We start from the raw sequence: 25,748 nt of genomic DNA on the forward strand, positions 1-25,748 counted from the left end.
TTGTTGATGATGAAGACTTGTTTTTCAAGCTGACTGGATATACGAGAATTTTACTGTTCATACATTTATCCTGTATAGTGATGTCGGAAGGACAGTGATTCAGCACCCAGACAAACTTTACATTGCTTTTATTTTGGTCTGAAATGGGATCAAGATCTAGGGCAAAATTTGGTTATGGAAACAAATCTTTACACAGAACAGAAGCACCTACACTCTGTACCAAAATGGAAACCAATTAATATAGATTTATGTTTTTGCATGAGTGTAGTCTTATCCATTAATGGCAATTTTAGGCCAAAAAGAAATGTATTTTCAAGAATGATTTAAATAACATTGTGTCCCATGTTCAAGACTAATTTCAATACCGTTATGTTGCATGATCATTTCAATCAGATATAGAACTGCTTTCATTTTATACATTTTTCAATTTTAAATCATGTGCAGTAATGCAGTAATTCACCTTCTTCAAGCAGTTAATTTTTTAAAATATAAATATATGTGCATAATATTATGAAATGTTACTGCATTCCTGGAAATGGACCAAGATAAACCCCAAAAATCTGACATTTTTTGATTAGAAATTAATATTGAATAAAAATACTGAAACATAATGAACATCTTTGCTGACTTTCCAGTAATGATCTGTTCTGCTTGCTCTCCAATTCTCATGAAAATAAATATATTTTTTTTGTTATTTTTTCACCATCTTAAATAGTTTGAATTTCTTTACATTTCATACTCTTACATATAGGGGGTTACATGAATATTTCACATAGGAATATTGCATCAAAAGTTAAAAATAACAAAATATTTTTTAGTTTACTTTCGCTGAAGGTTTTACATCTGAAAATCTTTTTCCATGATAAAATATGACTTTTTAGAAAATTCTTGCTTTTAAAATGGCATGTAACTTTGAAAAATTATTTTAATACTTATCCTGTAAGGCCAGATTGACCAATGTAACTGCATTCTCTCATGCTAATGCACTACTGACTGAAAAATGTCCAACTTAAAAGGTTGCTTTTTTGCTCGGGATAATTCTTGATCATTAGTAAATTCCTACTCATAGCATAAATATCTTAAGAATTTGAAATCTTTGGCAGTATCACACTGCCTTCATCAGCAACTAATGTTGATCATGTGACTCCTCATATCATGTGACCATTATGTCATGTGATCAACATCAGTCGCTGATGAAGGCAGTGTGATATTACCAGTTTTGATTTCTTAAGTTATTAAGAGTGCATACAGTTCATTGATTGTTGAAAAATTCATTACCAGTCTTTCATAATGAGAATCTATTCTTTGCTTTTCTAAGCAGATATTCCTTGGATAAAAGTGAAAAATTTATGAAGTGTCACTATGATTACCTGTTGTTGTATTTTAAAGAGTCCAAAATGTTATTTCATTTTCATTAGAAAGAGATGAAGATGTTCCAGTTGCCCCTAACACCATATAACAGCAACATGTGTGATATAAAAAGTACTTGTGTAAATCTTTGTTTAGTTTATATCATCATGCAACAAGTTCTTAATTTATATCATCATGCAACAAGTTCTTACAACTTGTAAACTAAGCAAAGGTTTTTCATTACTTTCTTTTGTTCTAGATGCTTTCCTACACCAGATCCATTCTGCCACCCAGAAGTTGAAAAATATGGAGAGGAGGGTCCATGAATTAATGGAAAGTAAGGTGTACAAAACAATGGACACCATCCGCAACTTCTACCTCTTTGATTATGAGGAAGCCATCTCAAAATCTTGGGTAGAACATTCAGAATTTTTTATATTATTTTATATGCCCACCAAAGGTGGAGATTATTCTGTTAGGGTTTTATCCAGCTGTCCATTTGTCAAATTGTCAGTAGTCAAGGTCACACTAACTGCAAGAAGAAAATAGTTCCTGCATAATAACTTTAGTTTTGCATCAGATATCTAGACTAAACATATTTTGGGATGTTTTGTTTGTGAAGTAAGATAGAAGCCTGTGCAAATTTTGGTATAAGCTCAAGGTCACTGGTTGTAAAATTATAAATGGTTTCATTAAAAAATTCAGGTCTAGCCATGTACGTCATATGGTGGTTTGTATATTGCTTACACCTTGGGTAGAAAAGAATACTGTTGATTCATGGGTCAAGGTCAATGTGACAGAAAGAAGAAAAGTGGCATTTGTGTATTAATAACTTTGTTCTAAAACATATCTTGATTAAAGTTTGTGGAGGGTTCACAATTACTGTGAGGAAGAGGCCTATTGATTTTAGGGTCAAAAGGTTAAAGGTCGGAGTAATTGTGACTCAATGTAAAATGTTTCTTTGCACAGTAATTTTTGTACAAGAGTAAGTCCCTTGACCAAGATTTGTCAATAGCTTGTGGTTAAGGCAAGAAAATATCAGTTTTGGGATCAAAAGGTCAGTGATCAAGGCCATTGTAAGTCTAATTAGAATATATTGATTTCTTCATAGTATGCATAGTTCAAGACTGCTTACCTTGACTTTGTACATTTTTGCATTTTCATATTTCTATGATGTATCAGAAAGAAAAAACTACAGAAGTATTAATGTCATATACATCTTCACAGAAAACCATTTTGTACAATAGTATTACTGTTTGTAAGATTAATGAAGATTAATGAAAGTTCAGGAATGGAGTCCAATTCAGTGCAAAAGTTGTATTGTTAGGAAAGGGTGAAATAAACTTATGTATTTACCACATATAAAAGTTGTTAGATTAATGGGAGTGTCATCAAAGAAGATAATGAAGATGTAGAAGACTGTATTTACAGAATAGTATGTTTTGTTATTTTATAGCCACCATTGACATTTCGAGACCAGATGCTGAGGAGTTCCAAGACACGGGCAGCCGTGCTTCAGGAATATGTAGAGACTGTGATGGAAGGTTTGCAGTCAGTTGCCAACATTCTGGCAGTCAGAAAGGTGAGTCTCTAAGCATGATTATTACACCATTGCTATTTAGATGGTATTCTATATGTTCTTTTGTCTTCGTTTCTTGACCAGGTCCTACTTTTTAAAGTGTAAATATTTTATTGCAAAGTTTCATACACTTATTTTTTTATTATATTACTAACATTATATCAGACCTATCTTTTTAATGGTTAATTCACTTTAACATTTAAGAATTTTATATAAGGCCAATGTTATGAAAGTTTTATGCCATGACAGGTATTAAGGATGATTTTCTGCTGTGAAAGACAGACCAGTACCAGATCAAAGCATTAGTTGAAGCATTTTGCTTAATACATTTCATGAAGATTTATCTGTAATGTACATTTATATGATATTACATACATCAGTAATGTACATTTATGTGATATTACATACATCTGTAAAGTACATTTATATGATATATACATAGATCTATGATGTACATTGATACCCCGCTATAATGCGATAATTGGGATCTGAAAAATTGGATTGCATTAATAGTGGGGTTGCGTCAATGTGGGGTTTTACAGTATTTTACTTTTTTCAAAGAACAACTCATTGGCACATATATGTGTATTCATATCTAATGTATATGATGATTAGGGTATCAACACCATTTACTATCGTGCCATCATGGCATGCAGTTCATCCATAATGCATGTAATTCTATTGAAAAATTGCACACAGATTTACAATAGTCAATAATTTTGTCCCAGGTCATTCTGTCTGAATTCAACGTCTAATGTATAGCATGAACAGAGTATTATCACCGTTTATTTGCCATCTGATAATGTACCATCAAGGCTTGCAATTAATCCATAATAAATGTATTTCCATTGTAAAAATTGCATACATATTTAAACTATTCGATAATTTTGTCAAACATTATTATGTGTCTGAATTCAGTGGGAAAAATTAACAGCAAAATTAGGTTAAGAAAGACAAAGCACATGTATGGTTCATTACATTCCAGGGTCTATGAACAGTATCTGTGCAAATTTCTACTGCTAAGATTTTCTCATTTGCATTTCCGTGTACATCTATCCATTGTAAATTTCCAATAATTAACGCTTCTGTGCCTATTTGTTTGAACGACTACAGCAAGAATAATTAACAATCAACACATGCTTTCAGCGTGCATATAACGTTTACTTCAGATTTTGTGAATATCGAAAGAAACGTGTGAAAACTACTAAACTAACCATTGTGCAAAGTGCAGAGAATGACTTGGGTTGTGAACGTGCTTTTCCATAATGGTAAAATATTTTTACAAAAAATAAAAAATTATTAATGAGTTCATAAACAAACACCATACACATGTAAAACCAGACGACAAAGTGCATTAGGCCTGCAATGGTCATGAGTCACTTTTATAAAAAAATTTAAGCTGAATGCATGTACAATTTCATACCCTTTCAATTTCCAATAAAGCAGATATTATTTACTGGTCAACTGATTGCGTCTAATAACACCGCCAAGCCCAGCAAACTTGCTGGCAGCTTTCGTTTTTTGATGTTTATTAAATTGTGAGAATCTTTTATCAACCACCACATTGTCTGCTGCTTTGTTGTCTGCTGCTTTGTTATATATACAGTTAAAGAAGAAACACATGTTGGCTATTGTTTGAGCAACAATTGTATCCATAATTAATTGAAGACAATCACAAAGACAACTTACTGGCTTTACTCATGGATCAGTAATAAGTATCATTTCTGATAATGTTTATTTTGACATAGCACTTCAAGAACCTGGTGAAATTGTTAAATTTCAGAAGCTATACCATGATTGTATTATATTAAAATTCATACATAAAATCTTCCCCAAAATGGTGATAAACGTTTTACATGCTATTTCTTGTAATTAAAAAAAAATAATTTCTGGTACAAGAAAAATACATGTACTTGTATTTAAAATTTCAGAAACCACGCCATGATAGTATTATATTTGAATTCATACATGATCTCTTCCCCAAAATGATAATACATTTCTTATACACTATTTCAGGTACTTTGAACAAAAAATATTTTTTCATGTGTGAATGAATATACAAACTTTTGGGAGCCACGCCATAACCACATTATATCCGAATTTGTGTTATTGCAGGGCCCATTATGGCGGGGTCGCAGTGTATATTATATACATCATTAATGTACATTTATATGATATATACATCTGTAATGTACATTTATATCATATTACATACATCTGTAATGTACATTTATATGATATATACATCTGTAATGTATATTTATATGATATATACATCTGTAATGTACATTTATGATGTACATTTATGATATATATATCTGTAATGTACATTTATATGATATATACATCTGTAATGTACATTTATTTGATATATACATCTGTAATGTACATTTATATGATATATACATCTGTAATGTACATTTATGATATATACATCTGTAATGTACATTTATGATATATACATCTGTAATGTACATTTATGATATATACATCTGTAATGTACATTTATATGATATATACATCTGTAATGTACATTTATGATATATACATCTGTAATGTACATTTATATGATATATATACATCTGTAATGTATATTTATATGATATATACATCTGTGATGTACATTTATATGATATTACATACATCTGTAATGTACATTTATGATATATACATCTGTAATGTACATTTATGATATATACATCTGTAATGTACATTTATATGATATTATATACATGTGTAATGTACATTTATTTAATTTTATATACATCTGTAATGTACATTTATATGATATTATGTTAAATGTGTTTTATAAAATGTTCTTAATGAGATATAGAAAAAATATTGATGTGCAAGTACTGTTATTGTACAGCATTAATGTCCTGTTACTGTATTTTTCTGTACACATATTGTACAGTATTAATGTCCCTTTACAGTACTTTTCCTGGAAAAGTATTGTTATGATTGCACATGTGTTAATTGCTCTCAGATTTGTTTTAATTCCAGTCTGAAGGTTGAAATAATGAATCAGTAAATTATGTAATTAGTTTCTTTCTTTAAAAAATGATATTGTTCACATTTTTCAGGATTATTCTTTGACAAGCATTCTTACAGCCAGGTTTACATCCAGATCATTTTCGTCGAAATTAAGAGATGAATACAAAGAGAAACGTTCCAAAAGTGTCACGGTTAGGCTAAAACTCAGTATATCCTGCAACTAACAGTTCTCTTATGTAAACCACCAAAAACCCTATCGAAGCAATTGTTTTTACCATGGTACATGCAACTAATTGTGTAGTTTAACAAGTTATATTATAGTACCTCTTAAAACAAAAATGTTTAATTCAAAAATGTTTCCAACTAACTTTGCTTCTGATAGTTAACTGTACAGCTGTTCTTGCAGTATTATATATTCTTCAGAATCTACAATAAAAGTCAAATACTGCTAGTTGATGTATTTCCCTTGTAATATTGTAGATGCACCAAAATAATGGAACATAGTGATCTTTGTGTCATTGTATTAATACATGCACTAGTCTTTCTCAATTTTCCTTGCAACAGCATGCCTTGTCAGATATATATAATTGACATCTTAACCCATAATACAGTGAAACCCCGCTAATGCACGATGTATCTTATCATGCTACAGAAAGTTAGTCAGTTAACTAAGTATCCTTATTCCATGGCCGCTACAGCAAGGGCGGGCCAAAAGCTGTGTGCTTCATTGACACAGTTACCATTTTAAATCAATGCAAATTAAGCAAGAAATATATAATAGTTTACTTCATTCAGAGAACCATGCAATGGTATATATACATGTACATGTGTACAGTATGAATAGATAAAGTATCAACACATGTGCCCACCAACCAATATCATTGAACCTGTACGAGTGAATTCATAATAATGAAAGTATCATCACACGTACACACCAACCGATATCATTGTGTTCATAGCAGTGAATCCTTTGTAATTAAAGTATCAATATACGTACTTACCAGTTGCATTTGTAAGAGTAATAATTCCATTCAAAAGTTACACACAGGACTCAAATATTTAGTCATTTTGTCATAAATCATTGTGTGGCTGGATTCAGTGCAAAAAAAATATTCAAAAATTTTGTAATGAAAGATGAAGCACATTTAAAGATCAGTATGTATGCACGTATACTTCCCAAAGTCATTAAACAGGGTCTGTATAAAGTTTAGAATTTTCTCAGCTATGAATGAGTATTTTATTATTTTTTACAAAATGATAGAATTTCAGCTGTTTCCTATACTGTCATATTTTGCCCTTAGCAAAGTCAGTCTTATTCCTCAGCATTTGCTGAACGTTGGACTGAATCCTTATCCAGGGCTTCAAGCTTCTGTTTAACAATAAAAGCTTTAAATTTTCATGTACCGTGATCCATTATAAATACCTATTAATTAACAATTTGACACCTATTTGTTTGAACAACTACAGCAAAAATAATTGTTAGTGTTGGGGCATTTTTATAGGGAATATTATTCACTAGTCAGTTGACTGCAACAATTGTCTGACAAGCCATTTATGAGTGTTGACAGCTTTTGTTTTTATTTTAATCATTACCCCATTATTTTAAGAACCACCAGCTCTGGGATTACCTTTAATGATTAGCAATTATCAAATCTAACTGATTTATACGTTTTGGTGAGAATCTTTTGTCAACCACTGCATTATTTGGTGCTTGGTTATGTATGCCACTTGAATGACCAAACATTTATGTTTGGCTATTTTTTGAGCAATGATTGCACTGAAAACAAACACAAAGAGGATCTGTTGGCTTTATTGTTAATGGTTCAGTAATAATAAGATTAACACTTATCACGTTTTTAATGAGCTGATGTCTTTCCAAAACTAAACTAAGATCAAAGTGCAGTGATTGACTGCCGACACACTTGAAAAAACATTCACAAATAGAAACTTTTAATACATCTTGATTCACATAAAGACACATGGATAAGACAGTTTTTTCTTGAAGAATACAATACATCTTGCCAAATTCATAAATCAGACTCATGTTTGTTTTGGTACAAACTTCAAGAAATTAGTGAAATTGAGAAAAAAATATTGATATTGATGTCAGGCTCATGTTATATCTGAATTTATTTAAAACAAGTGTGTTATAGTGGGGTTTCACTATATTGCAATTTGAGTACTTTTAATTTTTATATAATTCTTCCTTTTTTGTCTCTATATTTCAGATCAGCATTTCTTACAGTGAACTATAATTTATATAAACAGTGATTATTATTCTATGTTATGACTGAATAATATTAATAAAATAGTTGTCAGAAACATTAATGTGCATGCTTTTCTAAAGCACTACACTCATCAAGTGTCAATCATTTTTAAATTGACATTTATGGACCTTGGGTTTTTCATTGTAGCCAAACAAGAAATATGAAAATATAATTTAATTATAACACCGTCTAGTAAAGATACTAGTGTATGACACTAAATAAACACTGTCTAATAAAGATACAAGTGTATAACACATTAAACTATAACACTAATAAAGATACTAGTGTATGACACTAAATAAACACTGTCTAATAAAGATACAAGTGTATAACACATTAAACTATAACACTAATAAAGATACTAGTGTATGACACTAAATAAACACTGTCTAATAAAGATACAAGTGTATAACACATTAAACTATAACACTAATAAAGATACTAGTGTATGACACTAAATAAACACTGTCTAATAAAGATACAAGTGTATAACACATTAAAATGTAACACTAATAAAGATACTAGTGTATGACACTAAATAAACACTGTCTAATAAAGATACAAGTGTATAACACATTAAAATGTAACACTAATAAAGATACTAGTGTATGACATTAATGAAACTATAACACTGATAAAGATAGTGGTGTAAGACACTAATTAAACCATAACACTGTCTAATAAAAATACTAGTGTATGACACTAATTAAACTATTAAGATACTAGTGTATGACAGTAATGAAACTATAACACTAATAAAGATACTATTGTATGACACTAATTAAACTATTACTATCAAATGAAGATACTAGTATATGACACTAATCAAACACTGTCTAATAAAGTTATAAAAAATCAAGATATTAGTATATAACACTAATTATACTTTATCAGTATATAAATATATAAGATGCTTTCCACTGTAACATGTATGTATATTCAGGATCCATCCCAACTGCCATATATGATTCCATTATTACTAGGGAATCTTAATTTAAGAAATTCTAAACTTTAAATATCATACACATCCATTTTATGGTTGCTGACTGTAACTAAGATCATTTATTATGGTGTGTGGTTCCATGATTTAAAATGTAGTCAAAGACAAAACGTTTGCATGTTTTCATGTGGATAAGTTTTAATTGTAGCAGAATATGTATAGCTAAAAAGTTCTTTATATTTCTATTTTTTTATGCTGAGGTCTAAATATAACAAACCTCACTCTTATGTAGTTCACGATATAAAAGTGCTTGCTATGGAATTAAAAAAAAAATAACTGTATTCATTAAACATTTTCTTAAAGTGGATACATAATTAATTATTTAATTCACAAGAAGTTCTCATGGATTTCAGTTCATTTGCCATAGTAAAGGTAAAATCTTTTTGTATGTTGTTTGTATAAGGCATTAAAGAATCTTTTAACTTAAATCAGTAAGCTCCATTTTACTAAAGTGTGTTGTCATTTCAGAATAAATTATTTTGATCTTCAATGCAGACTAGTGATAATAAAACTGCTGACACTGTTTGACTGCAGTAACTGCAAAGTAATGATAAGGTAGAGAAATGATTATGTTGGAAGGCTCTGTCTTGTAGATCTAACTTTTCTTCGATCTCCATAGGGTAAAAAAATTTGCAAATCAAGCTGAGCTAACTGTTTCAGAGAAAATCCTGCATGCAGTTGGCACACTTAATTTTCTCTCCCAACCTTACAGTAGGAAAAGGTTAACGTTGTTCTCCTTAGCTTGAATTCACCTTTCCTAAATCAGTTCTTGGCCTACCAAGGTTAAAGATGGACTAACCAAATATACAAAAAGTCTCAAATTCCATACAATTTATATCAATAAAGTAATCAATGCAATGTCTTTCACTCTTCACATAGTCTAAGTTTATTATGTAATACTTGTATGTATTCTTTATTCATGCTTTTTAGAAGGCTACAAGCACAGTAATAAATTATTTATTTCAGATACCTAACCCAATGCCTAATGTACCTATTCTGGTAACTTTATAATTTTGTTTCCCACTTCTTTACCTTTGTTTGCTACTAGCTAAACACTCTGCTCTATATTCTGGGATATTTTTCTTAATCACTTCCTATCTATGGTCATTGAGGACAGTTTGGAGATTTTGGTGCTGGAATGAAATTTTTCTTATTTTTGAATACTTTTTTGTGGAGAACTCATACTGGTTTAAAAGACAGCATTACATACTTCATCTATTAAACTTTAAACATGCCTCAAATTTGATTGACACCTGGTTGTTCGCAATATCGCTATTTTTATTTTATATTGAAGTGAGAGGATATGATGGTAGTTTGTCATATGCTCACAATTAAATTTTATCCATGTATACATTTTCTCCACATTCAAAATTAATGTGTGTTTATATTTTTATGTCATTCATATGCTCACAATTGATTTTTATCCATGTTTACATTTTTTCCACATTCAAAATATTTATATAAGTGTTTTTATTTTTATGTTATATGTCAAGCATTGAATAGTCTAGAAAATCTTCAAGAAACAAGAAATGAAATTGGACCAGTAATGTTTGAAAAGTTTTAAATAACTCCATAGTTTTTAGATATGATCTAAGTTTCAGAGCTTGATAAAATCAATATTGAAATATGTACTGAAGCGGAAAGAAGTTGAATCAAAATATACTCAGCTTTTTACTTTCCCTTTCATTTTGCTAGCTTATCTAAGAGACCTCGTTTGTTTTTCCTTCTCTAAGAGCAAAGTTTGCCAGTATTTACATCCATTTATGTCTCATTTCTTTCTTTAATTTGTGATGGGTCACACACACACACATGCAAGCATGCATGCATGCACACATGCATACACACACATGCATGCACACACACAGAGACATAGATACACACACACACACACACACATTAGTCCTCAGAGGATGTATAACTGTTTATCTCATAATGTTCAAATTCTTCATAGTTTTCAATATGAAAGTGTAAAACTTGATACTACATTCATCAAATTTACTTAACAATTAGTAATTTACATATGTTTTCAGATTTTCACAAATTTCATACCTAGAATATTTTCATAATAGATATATAAATATTTACATTTGCATTGTTTTACATTGTAAAATATCACTCTTATACAAATATTCATGTACAGAAATTAATAATTCATGCATGATTTAATTCTGTAGAATATTGCCTGCTCATTGTTTAGAAGTTATCATTCATCAAGCTTATTTCAGTTTCAACTTTGTCATACCTTTTAATTAGTAAAGAAAAAACTTTTTATACATGATTGTGTATATTTTCTTCTGAAATGTAATAAAAATCATTTTTATCTTGCCTGTGAAGCATAAGTAAGACATAGGGATCACTTTTCTGATATTGTTGCAGTCATAAGCATCACAAGCAATCTTTCCCATTTTATTCAGTTTTTCAGGAAATTTTGTATTTACAGACATGTAACTGGCTGGTTGAATTTATCTTTGAAGATACTACTCACCATAGGAAAAAGTAGATCACATCCACTTTCCATGCAACAACAATTATGTTAATTTTATGCATTTAGCTCTCTTTTTTTTGACAGTTAATTTTGTACAATCATGCAACTTGATATGTGTATTCCTCTTGGAAGGTACTATGCACCATTGGCAAATATAGGTCACACTTTGACTTACTTTTCATGTTCCAGTGATTATATTTAGTTTTTACATTTAGCTTAATCTCTCTCTTAGATGTTTGTTTAGTATATACAGACATGAAACTTGATGTGTGTCTTCATTTTGAAGGGTACTACTCGCCATGGACATATGCAGACCACAGTGACCTAATGTTCATACTCCAATGATTACATGAAGTTCAGCTGAAAATATCAAAAAGTTGTGGGTGGTAGTATTTTCAGACAAAGATTTTTTATTGTAAATATTTTCCAAAATAAGGAGTGTTAGTTTATCATTCGTCATGGGTTTACCATCGAATAAATATTGGTTGAAATTTATCTGTACGGTCATAAGTCCAAAACACTGGGAGTGTTTGTTATCAAATTTAGATTGTAGGATTAGGATGCTTTGCCCTTCATATCCATTACATCAACCCTCACTTTGATATTTAGACAATATCAGAGTCATTAAAAATTCTTGGTTAAGTTTTCATTTAAAGTTCTATGTATGGTTACAAGTCCTGAATCTGAAAGGGATAGCTATCATGCCTGGTTTCATTTAGTTTGGTGTTTTACAACACAGTACAACAAGTAGATTATTTAGTGCTGAGACCATTGGAGTAAAGTACCGTGCATCTCTGTCAGCAGCTGATCCGATGGTAGGATTCAAACCTGCATGCTTTTGGTAACAAGTCTGACACGATGCTGATTAGTTTCCTCTTAAGACATGTAGGATAGCCTATTCTACACTTCACTGTCAGCTGGTGATTATCATACTTGTAGTGTAATATCAGTTAGCACTGATCATATTTATGCATTCATTACCTCTGTGATCCATGTGCAAGTTCAAGGTCACTTGAAAGTGAAAACATACATATATCTTATAGATCAGCGGAACAGATGAGACATAATTCCTTGGAATTTTTTGGTTAGGCATTTTTCTAATCCAGTTTCTGCATATATGTAGATTTTAATTTTCATGTCTACTTGTATATGGTTGTATCAGTTACACACCAGCAATGACATGACCTGATACATATACTGCATGTACTGTCTTTGATAATGATTTGTTCTTTATGGTTTCTTTGTCAAATCTACTGTTATTATTCAATGTACTTGAAAATTAATTAGAAAATTTTGTTTGAAAAGAAAGATTGATATTTGTATAACCCCATACCCCTCCAAAAAATTGTTTCTCCAAGTTCTTGAAAATTTATCAATAAACATTTTTTCAGCCTGACCCACATAGTAAGAAGAAAATGGCCATTACCATTGATACTGCTGAGATAGAAAGAGAGAGGCAAAAGGCTATGGAAGAAGAGAAGCTAGTGATGGAACTTGTTGGTGGGTTGTTTCTCTTTTTTGTCTAATTAATCAGATCTTAATTATTGTTATATAAATTTTGAATAAATTTGATTTGCATTTAAGTTGATTTAATTTGAGTGATTCTTGGTACTTGCTTACTATTCAGAGATCAGTATCAAAATTGTTTCTGGCTGAAGTGAAGTGAGATTAAATAGACTTAAGTGGAGTTAGAATCAGTCATAAGGAGTTTGCTGTGTTCAGACATTTGATAGATGTTGAGGGAAGAGTTTGAGCCTGAGGATTCAAAGTCTTTCCCCGAGTGATCTAACAAATGTTTGCACATGTAAAATGTTTGATCACTGTTCAATATCACTTATAAAGTAAATGAATTGTTAACAGTTTACCTCCAAAATAATGTTTAATAATGAGGAAACTACTTAGATTCAAGTGTCACTTCTGATATTTAAGTACAGAAAAGGACTGTCATACACCTAGATCAATGCTTTATTTTCCATCTTATGCATAAAATAAGATCCAATAAATTACACAATCATCACAGTCAGTCCCTGCAAACATTCTGATTGCACTTAGGAATCACCATCTAATCAGACTTCAGTTGAGATAAACACTTCAGCAGTATCACAGCTAATGCAATAAAAAAATCATTCATTTTCCAGGCATTTTTGATAGCATCAAAGTAATCATGCATTAGTATTACAAAAAGTGTTTTCTATAACACGTTATCATCATAACAAATCAGTGAAATACAAAGAAAGTAAATAAATTTCCCTAAATTACATCATGGTCTCAAGTTAGGTTGCATCAGACTAAAAGTCTAATCTTCAGCACTCTCTGTATAATCTTCCTTGTTTAGTGGTTCCTTTCACAGTCTAAAATAAGATCATTAATGGATTCAAAAAGGATACAAAACTTCCTGATTACAAATAAATTATATAATTGTCATTGTGAACAAATTATCAGTAGAATGTAATGGTAATATTTATTCCAGTGACAAACTAGTTGCTTGCTGTTACTGAAATCTAAATAAAGAAATAATCCAGTTTCATAAAAAATAGTTGTAATAATGCTTTTAAAACAGACAAAATTTCTTATTTGGGATGGACAGAGAAATATTTTCTGGGCAGCATCAACATGAAGTTAAGGTTTATTGTTCAAACTGTATGCTAATTTTGCTGAGGATGAACTTTGTAAAAATAAGAGGAGCTGTGATTTTTATTCATCAGGTATTTCTCACCAAATGCACATTCTGTATAAACATGGAAACAACAACAACAATAAAAGACAAAATAATAGTACATTTTAAAATTCTGAAAATTATCATTAAGTTTCTCATTTTTGCTATCCCCTTCCTCACCAACTTGTTGCTAAGTAAGCCAATAGATAGCAGTTTGGAAAACTAATGATCCAATCCAAAAATGTTGCATCCAATTAGAGGAAATCTTACATTCAGAATTTTTTAAATTTTTATCCATCTTTTACTTAAATGGAATAAATCATGCTATGGAACCTCAATTGGCAAACAATAGCTTATTTTTACATTGGGCTTCCTGGATGCTAGGTAATTTATGTTTATAATCATGCATGAGGATTTAACAGACTTGAAAAGTAATACATATTACATCTTCTGAACTGATAGTGAAAATAAATGAAACATGTTGACATTGTCACAGATTGACCACATTAAAATGCCAGTGAAAGGCTGAACCAGCATTAGAGGTTTTATTCACACATGGGCAGCTGAGTCAAGTGAGGTACAGTGGGTAATAGATTGATAAATTTGTTCTGATAATGTTTTTATTCACATGGTCTTTATTAAAATAATTGGCGACAAATTTCTCAGTCTAAATAGAGCTGGGAGAGGGGGGTAATTATCCTACCCTATAACAATAAAAAGAATGTGGTTTCAAGGGATACCGCTTGAAATATGGTCACAGAATGTTTGTTTTACAGAATCATTTTGAAAGTATAGTAAAAAAACATCATACCTTACTGGCAGGTTCTCAAACACCTAAGTTTGAAATTATAGCCTTATTGGGACCATGATGATAAAGGGTCCTGTGGAGAACACTGTTAAGGATCAAGGCTTCTTGAAAAGTAACTTCCATGAAGGCAAAGGAAAGAGCATATCAGTCCTTAGACCAAATCTAAAATATAGCTCACATGGCCATCACATCTTCAGTCAGCTCAGTCTAATGGAAACATTACAGTCACAGACTGCTCAATTTTCACTTCAGATTGATACCCTAACACTAGTTCAGTCAATGATGCATTGTGAAATATCTCTGTTTGGCCTTCTCTTTAATGTTGTAGACATGGTACTTGCTCAGTATTTTACCACATATTTTTCCTTCATTATGTTGAAGCTGATCCATCAGAAGACCTGATCCTAAAACACTCTAGAATTAACTGACAACCTCTTCTTTCATACAGTTCAAACCACAAATGACTTCAGTAATTCATTCTATCCTCTGACTCTAATTCATTGTAACTATCACCCTGTGAAAGTGGTCACCTGCTGACATGGTGGATTAGTTTAAAGCAGATACCAATCTCACTGCCACTGAATAGCTTCCAAATCTAATTTACAGAATATCACATTTGTAAATATTTTATCATTTTGTATTTGGAGTTGTTTCTTCCCAATATTAAAATAAGCACTTTCTGTGATATACACACAGCAAATAATAGTGATGACTGCTTGCTGAAAAAAATCCCTGACAAGGCTTAATCACACATGTAAAAACAGTTGGATCTGGCCTGATCATTAAAGAATGGAGCTTTCAAGAGAGTTGTTTTTTTACAAATGTACTCTGTCACAGGAGGCTCATTAGATTGGACATGTGTGTCATTGTACAACAGCAATTTGATATGTTTTTTTTTCTTCTTTAGCTTGCGTGCAGTAATGCATTCTACATATCCCAAACTTTGGTTTCTATTTCAAGATTTATGCCAGTGAAGTACACATGATCATGTCCAGAATTTCTAACAAATTCATCCTCTTTAGAGATAAATTAGACTATGTTTCCTTTATTATTTTTGTTTACACACCATGAACAAATATTTGGGCTCAGAATGATAGTATTTTGTGAACTGATAGACAGCAAGGAATACATACAAATATATAATTTTAGGTTGTAGTGAGATTCAAAATGTTCTTGCCCCTGTTTCACTGAACAACATATGCCAATAATGTTTACAAGATTTTATAAACAATTTTCATGTATAATCATAGAGTTTTTCTGCAGTTAGCAAAAACACTTTATATTTGTGCATAATATTTCTTTCTATACTGAAACATGGCTGCTCTTGCATGCCAGATCTAGGAAGAATGTATTCTTATAAAGAATTCAAGATAAAAAAGGATCAGATTCTACTTACAGATGAAAATCAAAATATAGTATCCATGTAGTGTTAATTACTATATATCATATCAGGGTAGTATGAAAATAAAAATGTTATCCTGGTGTTGTTAATTACATGATATGAGGATAGTATGATAATAAAAAAAGTTATCTTGGTATTGTTAATTATGTTATATCAGGGTAGTATTACAGTTATTGTAAATATGAAACTAAAAACTTGTCAACTTTATATATACAGATCACTTCAGAGATCAAGTTTACAATGCTGTTCTGTTTGCCACCTGTCATTCCTTGGCTGCACTGGCAGAGTCTGCAGGCTGCAACAGTGAAGTGGTGCGGACGGTCAGTGCATTGTCTGATGCCTCAAGTAATGCCAGCTCCACCCCTCGGGGAAACAGTCAGCCAGGAAGTAGGTCGGGATCCCCCATGGTTGGGGTTAAGTATCCCTCTCTGATGAGACCAGACAGTGGCCTTTCCCTTTTGTCTAGTCTTACATGGACCCCAGAAAGGACTCATCAGATTACTTACCTGAAGTAAGCAGTATATTTTGGTTTATGTCATACATATGGTTTTTATGAAGACCAAGCTGCATTTTTTATGATGCACACATGTAATGTCACAAAGGCACTAACCATTACTTGGACAGACTTAGTTATGTCATTGCTGTCCAACTTGACGTTGACCTCAAAGAAGTTTCTGATTGTATGTTTATGTTGTCCATCTTGACATTGATCTGGTAGACAGACCATCAGATTACATATTTCAAGTGAGTCTCAATTTCAGGACAGTAATGCTATAAACAATGAGCTTGTAATGAATGAATTAACATGTCTTTTTTCATTATTGTCAGCAGTTTCAATCTTATTTTCTAACTTCGGATACTTTTGTCACACAGCTCTGAACATAATGGGTTGAAGAGTAACTTTCCCTTTGGGATCTTGTATATAGACTGTTCTGTTGTCCAGAAGAAAAATAGTTTTAACATTATAAATGCTGAGTGTCTCCAGGGCACCCCCATAATGATGGCATTTAAATTTAGCCAGGTACAAATTACTAAGATGTTTAATCATTTTGATCCATTAAATTCCTTTGTTTTTTTGCTTTTTGTGTTCATCAGATCTAGCAATTGTTATAACAAGGAAATTTTAGACACTTCATCTCCCATCAAAATTAACTAAATGATGTTAAAATATGTGAGTAAAGACTATCAAAATTACTATCTCTGGTAAGTCTACAAAACCTCTGGCATAAAATAAGACCCATGATTAATTTGGAAAAGCAATACCAACCATGGGAAAACTAATATTTTGTTCTAACCTTAAGTACTGAAGAGAGGATTAATCAAAACGCATGTAATTGTTGCCTCTACCTCAAAATAATATGGACTGTAGAATGATTTGTTTTCAGGTACAGACCCAGGAGATCACTCAAGACATTTCAGTAAGAATATTGAAATGTTGTAATTTGTTAATTTTACTATTTTGTGTTTATTTTACCATTTCACTTTCAATAATCATTATTTTTCACAAATATAATTTGCTTAGCTGATTCAGCTATTTTCATTTTTATTTAAGAGCAAATTATTTCCATAATTTTATTAGTTTTGTCTGGTTTCTTTCATAACTGAGAAAGTTTACAATTTTTGTTTTATATATATTTTACCTGTTCTCTTCTTGAGTTCATTTGTTTGTTTCCTTGACAGCTGTAACAAAATATAAATAGTTGGCTGTGATCATCCTTTTTCAGGAGATGAATTTGAGTTATGCACAAAATTTAATTGCCTTATGTTTCATTTGAATTATGCACAGATTTTAATTTTCTGTTGTTTCATTTGAGCGACATCCTTATATTTGATTTGAGCAAATTACTATTACTTTTTATTGCCCAAATAGTGCTGATCTGTGCATTTTGTTTGAGTGAAACAGTCTTTATAGGCACTTACACTAAAAGATGTTCACATGTAAAGGTAGGAGTGTTCTGTACCTGTTACATTTGTTTGAATCTCTGCTCTTGTTGATATTGATAATACAAGATGGAAAGATGAATATCAATGATAAATGAGAAAAAATATTTGATTTTTGATTGACTTACATGCAGTGCAAATGGTGTCCTTAAGGACAGCGACATTGCATGCTAGCCACACTAAAAGAATAGTACAAGTTATCCCATACATAAGTGTAGAAGTCACAAGAATGGTTATATCTGATACATCGAAAATATCAACACTGATCCAGGCAAGCTTCAGATGTTTTGTGATAAATTTTAGAATGAAAATTTCAATCTTCACTTTTCAGTGTGATTACAGAAAAAAGATAATTAATCTAGCCATGCAAAAGTTATTATTCTTGATACAAAAGAAAAGTTAAGTTATTGCTCAGTTTAAATAAAATCTGTTGCACAAGTTAAAAACACTTTTCAAAATTTAATGCTATTTGACATGCATATGAAAAACAAAGTTGTTTTTAATGTACCGTCTTGTCTTCAAGTTGTCATCTATTGTAAACTTTGCTCATTCAGATATTGGATTAACCTGATTGTAAAATAAATAAATATAATTTTATGTGATTAATAGTAAATCATACCATTCATTGCATCTTATTAAAGGGATGGCAGAAATTGTGGAAGTCATACAGTTTAGACAAGACTGTAGTTTCAATTTTTTGTATTGCAATTGTAATTTTTTTCATGATTGGCTTAGTGTTCTTCATATTTGTTACTTTCTGCTTGAAAGTTAGAATTATATTGTGAAGCTCCAATTCTGTTAACTTTATTATTTTGTATCCTGCATAAGGAATGGTGATTTAATCATAATCTAACCATATTTTGGATAGCCATTCTTTGAATGGGGCTAAATTGGACCTTGATCACAATTGACATATATGTATATAGTGACACAAATTGATAATGGCGCAAATTCAAATTGGTTTCCCGATGTTTTGGGCTAATCAAGCTCTTCATCAGGTAAAACACCCCAAAACAACTAACTTATACAAAACAAGCACTTAATACAAAATCTACAAAAAATTCTGGGCTCCTACATGTTAGACTCACTAGGGACAATTTACAACAACAGATACAACAATATAAAGTTGTGCAAAAATAATAGATCATCAAGTTCTTGTGTCTATTTTCTCTATTTTCTTGTCTATTTTTAACAATTTCTTCATAAGCATCTCCAGTAACAGTATTCAGAACCAGACTAACATCCCAATTGAACTTGATGCTTTTCTGTTATTTATAAGAGTTAAAACTCCTGATGATAATTATTTTTCAGTAGTTAATGTTAGTGAAGCTGATGTATTCAATATGCTGATTAAGGTGAATATTAATAAATCCTCTGGATTGGATGGTAATTGTCCATGAATTCTTAAAATTGCTGCAACAGTAATAACAAAGTCACTGATGCATATCATAAATTTAAGTATAATGAGTGGTAATTTTCCAGAAACACTGAAATGTGGAAAGGTTACACCTATCTTTAAGAAAGGAGAAAAGGAGGATCCAGGAAATTACAGACCAATATCAATTCTACCTGTATTGTCAAAATTATTTGAAAAGCATATAGCCATTCCGGTCTATAATTTTTTTGAAACATACTCTCTATTTCATAAAGCACAATCAGGATTTAGAAAGTACCACTCATGCCAAACAGAACTTACCAAATTAATTGATCTTTGGCTGAAGGAAATGGATAATGGACATATGACTGGGATTGTTTTCCTTGACTTCAAGAAGGCCTTTGATCTTATTGATATGAAATTCTGCTGCAAATGTTGAACTGTTACAGATTTGACAATCCTTCTTTAAACTAGTTTAGATCATACCTAAATTAAAGGTCTCAACAAGTAAGCATTGGCAATATTAGCTCTCAAACTCGCACTATTCATTCAGGAGTCCCTCAAGGCTCAGTTTTGGGCCCTATCCTCTTCCTTATCTATATCAATGATCTACCATTAAATAATGAATCCACAAATACAGATTTGTTTGCAGATGATGCAACCTTGTATACATCTAGTTCTGATACTGAAGTTATCCAAACAAGATTAAACTCGGACCTTATTAGAGTCCAAAACAACATAATAGGATGGTAATTAATGAAGGTAAAACAAAATGTATGATTTTGGGGACATCACAAAAGCTACACAAGTCAAGGAACCCAGAAATATCTCTTGCAATAAATAATAATCCATTAGAAAATGTCAAACATGAAAAGCTTGTAGGTGTGTCCCTAGATAATAATTTATTATGGAATGACCATATTGATAAGCTTTGTAAAACACTGTCATCCAAAATTGCCCTACTCAGCAGAATCAAGAAATATGTACCTATGGAAACTTGCAGTCTCTACTACAAGCCATATATTCTTCCAACAATGGATTATTGTTCAAATGTATGGGGAAACTGTGCTAAATCTGAGCTTGACAGGATTTATAAACTTCAGAAACGAGCAGCACACATAATTTTAGATGCATCTATTGATCAACCCTCAAAAGCATTATTTACAGAACTCAAATGGTTCATAATATCTGACAGGACAGATTTTCACAAGGCAGTTCTTTTATATAAATGTCTACATGGAACTGCAGCAGAATATCTTTAGGACTTATTCAGGCCTTTTTCAACACAATACCAGTTAAGATCAATATCACATGGAAACCTTCTACCACCAAAACCAAGAACAGAGCAATTTAAAAAGAGTTTTCAATACTCTGGTACAGTTCTGTGGAATAAGCTTCCACTACATGTAAAATCTGCTGAAAATATTAGATTATTTAAGAAGAGATATCATGAGCATGTATGTGTTTCTAATAGATAATGGAATTTAGTATTTTAATACTCATCATGTTGAAATAAACAGTAATTATTGCATTCTTCATATAATGCACATTGTTATACTCTCCTTAAGAGTGCCTCAAGGGAGAATAGTCCTTGACTAATGAGACCCTCTATAAATAAAGCATTATTATTATTAATTATTATTATTATTATTATTATTATTATCTATGACATAACAACCAGGCAGTATGTTTTGACCTAATTCTGAGTTGCGAACAAAGACAAAGGCTGGAGACAAAGTGGTGTGAGAGATCGATGCCAGCAATTATATCCTGTTAGAGTTATGCAAGGAGGTTTTGAAGGAAAGATGTTAAGATAATTGTATGTTGGGATAATTGACATTAATAATAATAATAATAATAATAATAATAATAAAGACAATAAAATTATTTAAAAAATGTAATTACTTGGGGTAAAAAATTAGTGCAACATTTGCATTGGGTGAAAAACTAATGAATGGCTGTAATTTGACAAGGCTGCAATGAGAAGGTTAGATTTTTTATCATTTAGGCTAAATTCCCTGTGAGTGTTCATTTGTAGTATCCAGTATTGTTCCTTATATATGTTTTCTCTCTCTCTCTCTCGCTCTCTCTCGCTCTCTCTCTCTCTCTCAGAAAAGTCCTTGATTTGAGAAATCTTAGACAACCTGAAACATGATTCTATATGTATTTCTTTTTTTTTCCTTCTCAATGGTAACTTTTTTTCTATCACAGTGATTACATAAGCCTTTTTTTAAATCAGAAAAGTCCTTGATTTGAGAAAAATTAAAAAGCATGAGACATGATTCGTGACAAAAGTTTATCTTCATCTAGTTTGTTTAATGTAGTTGTTGCCTGTCAGCACATAATAACGTTGAACTATACCTTTGAAAAAAACATTTTTAAACTTGATTTTTTTGTCTTGATATAGGAGGAATAATTTATTTACTCATTCCTGTAAATGTGTAATACAGTTTGTCCATGTATGAAAGTCATGTGGGATACATCTATCCAACATGACTGCATCTTTAGACACTGTAGATGACATCATCATGCTTATGACATCCACAGTGTTTTTTACCTTTTAGTTTTACCTTTCTCAAAACTGTTTTAAACAAATAATTGTTTGCTCTTTCTAAAAACATAAAAGCTTGTACAATTTGTTCTTTCCAAAGCTGTATCTATATCATGATATGCCATCATTTTTTTTGAGCACTATTTTCTAATGAAAAATGAGACCCAAAAAATCCATCGTATGCATTGATGTGAGACAGGGAAACCCCACCTTTGGGATCAGATATGCTTAAAGGCAGGAATTTGGCAAAGCCTCATTCCTATCACTAATCATTATGCCTTGTCTGAACTTTTCTCATAACAGTGCACATATTGGATTTTATTATTCCTATAGTAAAGTTTTGGCCATTTTGTCTCATCTGCATTAGCACATAGTGAGATGTAAGCATCATCTTTTTGATACCAACTGAAGCACCATCAAGATTTTGAAGATCTTATGTGAAAGATTTTGAAATTCCTCGAACATACACCTTAGGTTTTTGTAAATCATAGCAGTGTTTACACATTATAGCAGCTTATACACATCAAACAGTATTTACACATCATAAAATCGTTTGCACATCATAGCAGTGTTTAACATCATAATGATTTTTGTCATTGTAGCAGTTTTTACATATCATAACAGTATTGCACATCATTGTATGTGTTTACACATCATAATGATATTTGCACATCATAGTAGTGTATACCCATTATTACTGTGTTTGCACATCATAGAACTGTTTGCACATCATAGAACTGTTTGCACATGATGACAGTATTTGCATATCATAGTACTGTTTGCACATGAGGACAGTATTTGCACATCATAGTACTGTTTGCACATCATAAATGTTGCACGTTTTAGAAGTATGTGCAGGTGATCCAGAATCTTCTGCAGAGCCTTTTTTTAAATATATTTAAAGATCAAAAAATGAAATACTTTGATCCAATACAACAATATCTGAAATATTATTTTGTACCATTCAGGTTTGAGGTGGAGGTGAAGTTCAGCATTCCCAACATAATTGTAGAACCCACTCTAGACATCGTCCAAACAGCCATCACTGATGTGGCAACTGGTATTTTAGAGGCAAACAGAAGTAAGTCTATCTTTACACAATTATCCTTTTCATTAGCCTAATGTTGTGCAAGTTAAATGTCTTAAAACTAGAGGCATTCTCTAAGATCCATGACAAGGTGTCAAAAGATATAGGTTAGTTGGTTAGTGTTCACAACACTTTGAAGGTATTGTTGGCTAAATCATGCCACGAAAATAGAAACTTTGTGCCTTTCTTAAGGACACACAGAGGCAGGCAGGCTTGCTATGGTTGTTATCAAGCATGTGACTCATGGATTAGGAGGCTGACACTCTACCTACAGAGCTACCATAGCTCAGAACGAAAGGTTATATCTTATGGATGTGATATTGATGAAAAGTCAGATAATACAAAACAAAGAAAAGTAGAAAATGATATCAGTAAACCACTGAAATATAATGTTCAGTAAAAAAAAAAATAGCTCTGACAAATCATTGAAATTTTAATTTTACAACCTTTTCAATTATTAAATGCATAAAGCAGGTGACCATATTAACTCTTTCAGAGATTACATAAGATGATTCTTACCTAAAGTGCCCCCCCCCACTCACACATGTAAACACACTTTTTCTGTGGTTGAAAATTCCTAAAATAAAAAGCTAAAATAAACATCTTTACAATTTTATGGCCATCTAAGGACATTCTTGTGAAATAATACTAAAAGGTCTTGAATTTTTTTGTGTGTTCTGATTATATTTAGTTTTATTGTCAAGCATATGCTAGTCTCAGCATCTTTCTTGAGGATTGTTTTGTTTATTTGATGTTCTCTATTTTGATAATATGTGTGTTTAGGTTTTGTCTTTTGTACATTCTGAAGACGGATAAAGACGACTTACAGATAGAAGTTTCATTGACTCAAAATTTTTTATTCAGTTTTTGATAGTTTATCTGGAAAGATGAAGTATATTATATAACAGTTTTTGCTTTCTGGTGGAGACTGCACCATTTATTTCTTTATGAGACAAAGTCCTCTTGTTCATGATTTTATAGTCCCCTGCCTTTTTCAAGAAAAGCATGGTACATTTTAATTACATTTCCATATGGTTGTCACATTTTGTTTTGTTGCCATATCTTTAAAGCCATTTGAAAGTAAGTATACATCCTCACTAGAAGGTGTGTCATGTACCACATTGGCTGTGGAATCTTTAAGGTCAAAGTCCATATTAGATGTTTTTACTTTGGTCTTGTTCATGAGATCTCGATTTATCTGATCAGTTCTTAAAAAAGAATGAAAGTGTATAAACAAATTAACAAAGATAAACTTAGAGTTTGGTTTATCAGACTATCAAAATGAAAACAATCACACTCATGAGACAGACTGAATATCACCAAGAAAAGCAAGATCGTATTTTCTGTGACACATTGTAATGGTAACAAATTATAGTTAATAGTATTCATTTTTTTAAAATTATGTTTGATGTTTAAAAATTGCTTTAAAACTATTTTCAAAATAGACATAAAGAAGAGCATGATTATTTTTACATATTTTTTTATTTTCTTCAGACATTGCATGGCCAAGGGATGGTGGAGAAGAGAATTTCTATGCCCTTGTCAATGATGATGACAATGTTGTACAGATGGTGTCCCAGTTATCCACTGTTGTAGATGGTAAGAAACAATCAGCATAATATTTTCAGAAATAATTTTTGGTGCATTCTGGGTAATTAGGTTAGGATATCTGGATGAAGGGATGAAAAACAACCTCATACATCATAATTACCGGTTTGTTGTAAAGTCTGTGATAAAGACATTTGATTGGTTAAACTTAGTTTAAACCTTTTATCTGATTAGATTGCTAGATTCTGAACCTAAATGTTAGTGGAAACTCCAGTTCTTTGAACCCCTGCACTGGACATTGAGGCAGTGTGAGCTAACTGTTATTTAATTTATTTGAGAAATATTTGTTTGAATCATTTTGATAGTGGCCAATGAGTTTGTGAGTCAGCCTGCCCAAGCAATGACTCCACATGGATATTTGTTCAGTATATATTCAATAACCTATTTATTATATTCTGTAAAGCAAATAAAGACATAAATGGTGTAATTTGTACATCATCATCTTTTCATCATTTTTCCAGTAACCTTGCTAACCATAGGGGTGCCACTGATGCCTTTGCAACAGTCTACATTTTGCTTTAATAGACTTTATGAAATCAATGTCTGTTAACTCTTTGATGTTATCTTTCCATCTCTTTTTCTGTCTGTTTTGTTTCCTGTTTCCTTTCACTGTACCCTGTAGAATTGTCTCTGACAGGCCAGACT

The 25,748-nt window shown here is 31.3% G+C and overlaps 1 protein-coding gene across 1 annotated transcript in view; it reads left to right on the forward strand.

Annotated features, from left to right (window-relative positions):
• Nucleotides 1–1,609: 1,609 nt before the first annotated feature.
• LOC149771451 (dynein axonemal heavy chain 5-like) overlaps nt 1,610–25,748 on the forward strand; it is a gene marked incomplete at both ends in the record, with an annotated part of 186,111 nt that continues 161,972 nt past the window's right edge. Inside the window, 8 exons of the mRNA XM_089948431.1 lie at nt 1,610–1,764; nt 2,807–2,932; nt 6,013–6,114; nt 13,067–13,175; nt 16,758–17,052; nt 17,927–17,959; nt 23,377–23,489; nt 24,990–25,094. Of these exons, the coding sequence (XP_089804557.1) occupies nt 1,610–1,764; nt 2,807–2,932; nt 6,013–6,114; nt 13,067–13,175; nt 16,758–17,052; nt 17,927–17,959; nt 23,377–23,489; nt 24,990–25,094 (1,038 nt within the window). The remainder of the gene's footprint in view (nt 1,765–2,806; nt 2,933–6,012; nt 6,115–13,066; nt 13,176–16,757; nt 17,053–17,926; nt 17,960–23,376; nt 23,490–24,989; nt 25,095–25,748) is intronic.

Source organism: Sinohyriopsis cumingii, unplaced genomic scaffold (assembly GCF_028554795.1).
Source record: "Sinohyriopsis cumingii isolate HCF-2022 unplaced genomic scaffold, ASM2855479v2 utg001850l, whole genome shotgun sequence".
NCBI classification, from domain to species: Eukaryota; Metazoa; Mollusca; class Bivalvia; order Unionida; family Unionidae; genus Sinohyriopsis; species Sinohyriopsis cumingii.